This window comes from Schistocerca americana, chromosome 1 (assembly GCF_021461395.2).
Source record: "Schistocerca americana isolate TAMUIC-IGC-003095 chromosome 1, iqSchAmer2.1, whole genome shotgun sequence".
In the NCBI taxonomy this organism is placed as follows: domain Eukaryota; kingdom Metazoa; phylum Arthropoda; class Insecta; order Orthoptera; family Acrididae; genus Schistocerca; species Schistocerca americana.
In genome coordinates this window covers 760,005,445-760,008,335 of record NC_060119.1, presented here as the reverse complement: position 1 = coordinate 760,008,335, position 2,891 = coordinate 760,005,445, and the positions used below count along the sequence as shown (strand labels likewise).

The window sequence follows — 2,891 nt, the reverse complement described above, 5'->3', positions numbered from 1 at the left end:
CCAGTGCGCCCCTAGCCTTACTCCGTAGGCACGCAGTTTAGTTAGAAGACGCTTGTGAGGAACGGTGTCGAAAGCCTTCTGGAAATCTGAAAATATGCAATCAGTTTGACATTCCCTGTCGATAGCACTTATTACTTCATGAGTATAAAGAGCTAGTTGTGTTTCACAAGAACGATATTGTCTGAAACCGTGCTGACTGTGTGTCAATAAATCATTTTCTTCTAGGTACTTCATTATGTTCGAATACAGTGTATGTTCCAGAACCCTACTGCAAATCGACATTAGTGATATAGGCCTGTAATTCCACGGATTACTCCTACGTCCCTTTTTGGGTATTGGTGTGACTTGAGCAATTTTCCAGTCATTAGGTACGGATCTTTCTGTGAGCGAGTGGTTGTATATAATTGCTAAATATGGAGCTATTTTATCAGCATCGTCTGAGAGGAACCTGACTGGTATACAATCTGGACCGGAGGCCTTGCCTTTATTAAGTGATTTAAGCAGCTTCATTACACCGAAGATATCTACTTCTATGTTTCTCATCTTGACAGTTGTTCTTGATTGGAATTCAGGAATATTTACTTCGTCTTCTTTGGTGAAGGAGTTTCGGAAAACCGTGTTTAATAACTCCGCTTTAGTGGCACTGTCATCAGTGACTTCATCGTTGTTATAGCGCAGTGAAGGTATTAATTGGGTCTTGCCACTGGTGTGCTTTATGTATGACCAGAATCTCTTTGGGTTTTCTGCCAGATTTCGAGACAGAATTTCGTTGTGGAAATTATTAAAAGCATCTCGCATTGAAGTACGTGCCATATTTCGAACTTCTGCAAATCTTTGCAAATCTTGGGGATTTTGCGTTCTTTTAAATTTGGCATGATTTTTTCGTTGCTTCTACAGCAACGATCTGACCCGTTTTGTGTACCATGGGCGATCAGTACCATCATTCATTAATTTATGTGGTATATGTCTCTCAGTTGGTGTCGATAATATCTTTTTGAAAACATTCCACAACTCTTCTGCACTTACATGATAAGATCTGAAGGAGTGAAGACTGTCTCTTAAGGGGGGACGTACACGAAACTGCAGTAATTTTAAAAGTATTTTATAAAACTCTAATTTTTTAAGATAATCAATCCAAATTTGGTACAGTTATTAAGAAATGTTATGCGCATATGAACCTAAATTTTCATTTTTATTGACCTTTTACATCTTTAATTATTAACAATTAATTTTTTTTCAACAATGTAATTACAAATGTTCCTTTTTTGAGAAAACTGTGAGAGCAATGTTAATGAATTTTTGTACACACTTTCATACCAAATAATTACAAAACTCTGTGGAGCAGAATTTTTATATCTTCTTTTGTTCAGTTTTTACGGGTCTCCCAATTTCCCTGAAAAATAATATATCAAATTTAAGGAATATTTTCTACCATAAATACCTTACTATTTTATTAAATGAAAATTCCTTCCACAGAATTTTTCACTATGGTACTGACTAGTCATATACCAAATTTCACTTCTCTACCTTTTGTGGTTTTTGAGAAAAAGGTACATAAAGTTATAAAAATGTAAGTTACGGGAAAACTGAATCAATGATTTGATAGTGTTTGTATTAGGTCTTACCGTCTCTGTGTGAACTAGTGCAAGCCATATGCATACTCCTCTTCATCTGCAAGCAGTCTCTTCTTTGCTTGTCTTCTTTGGTTAACCTGCTGTTCAATTTTATTGGCTGTAATATCAGCCGCAGCAACTCTTTTGTCATCGATGTCCTTCAATATTGAATAGGTGAAAGCTCCTGGATGAAATCCTAGCCTCTGTAGAGTTTTTATTCTTCCAAGATTACCATTGTTAAAAACTAAACAAGCATCATATGCAGCAATTTCAACAATAATTGTTGAAACAAATGTTGTTTTTGGGCAACGTTTCCAAATCAGTGAGTTGTAACTTTCATTAGGGTTTTGTGTCTTTCCATGCACACACTTTCGTAGGAGGTCTGGCTCTGCTAAACACCTAAATGTTGGTTTTATAGCACTTAAAACAGCCACAGGTAAACTGTGCTTGTGTGAATAGTTCATGCCATCACGCTCAGCCTGCTTGAATTTGCACCACGATATGTCACACAAATTATGTACAGGTTTGTCATCTGTGGATAGTTTATGAAAATAAATAGACCACACAGCCTTCTGCATGTTATTCAAATTTCCACTGTTGTCCCTTATTGCCTTGCCATAGTACACTTGTAAAGAATGAATTTCTTTGTCTGTGAGTCTGTTGGGACCACCTAAAAGTTTTCCATCCTCAAGTTTCCTGCCCTTCAATTCACGTTTCAATTTTAAAAGTCTGCCTCCCATTCGTTTTTGCACATGTCCAACACATTCCAACTTTTCTATAGCACAATGGGGACCATAAGGTTCACTTTCCAAAACAGTTTTGAAGGAGCTGGAGTCACCATCACCAAGGTATTTTGTGTATCTAACACCGTACTTTTCCACACTTCGATGGAACATAAGTTTCATAGCTGCAGGTTCCGTTCCACCACTAGAACCAGAATAATTTCTACAGCACACTTTCTTGTGTTCAACCTGCCACTTATTTTCTTCCACTTCACCAGCTCTCTTTCCGAGTACACAGCTATAGCAATATTTGCTCATTACCTGAACGTCAAGAATTTTTCCAGTATCAACACTAATGACAGATGATACTCCATACAGTGATGTATGTCCACGCTTCATCCACGTTCCATCACATGACACACACAAATCGGTGTCTGGCGTGTTATCTGCTTCTGTCTTTAGTTCACTATTCATCTTCACAGCTTCCTTTGCAGAGGACTTCAAGTTTTCTTCCACTTCCTCTTGAAGAGCACTTAGCAGTGTTTTATTTCCAGTG

At 37.5% G+C, this 2,891-nt stretch overlaps 1 protein-coding gene across 1 annotated transcript; it reads right to left on the bottom strand.

Moving 5' to 3' along the window:
* Nucleotides 1–1,333: 1,333 nt before the first annotated feature.
* Nucleotides 1,334–2,525, bottom strand: LOC124545371. Its single transcript, XM_047124285.1, has 2 exons — nt 1,626–2,525; nt 1,334–1,393 (listed from the first exon to the last, which is right to left on the bottom strand). Exon 1 carries the CDS (start codon nt 2,516–2,518, stop codon nt 1,640–1,642), a length of 879 nt encoding a protein of 292 aa, XP_046980241.1. The 5' UTR covers nt 2,519–2,525; the 3' UTR covers nt 1,334–1,393; nt 1,626–1,639.
* Nucleotides 2,526–2,891: the final 366 nt, after the last annotated feature.

Coding starts and splice junctions, on each gene's coding strand:
- LOC124545371 (XM_047124285.1), bottom strand. CDS start 2,518: ATGAAACTTATGTTCCATCGAAGTGTGGAAAAGTACGGTGTTAGATAC.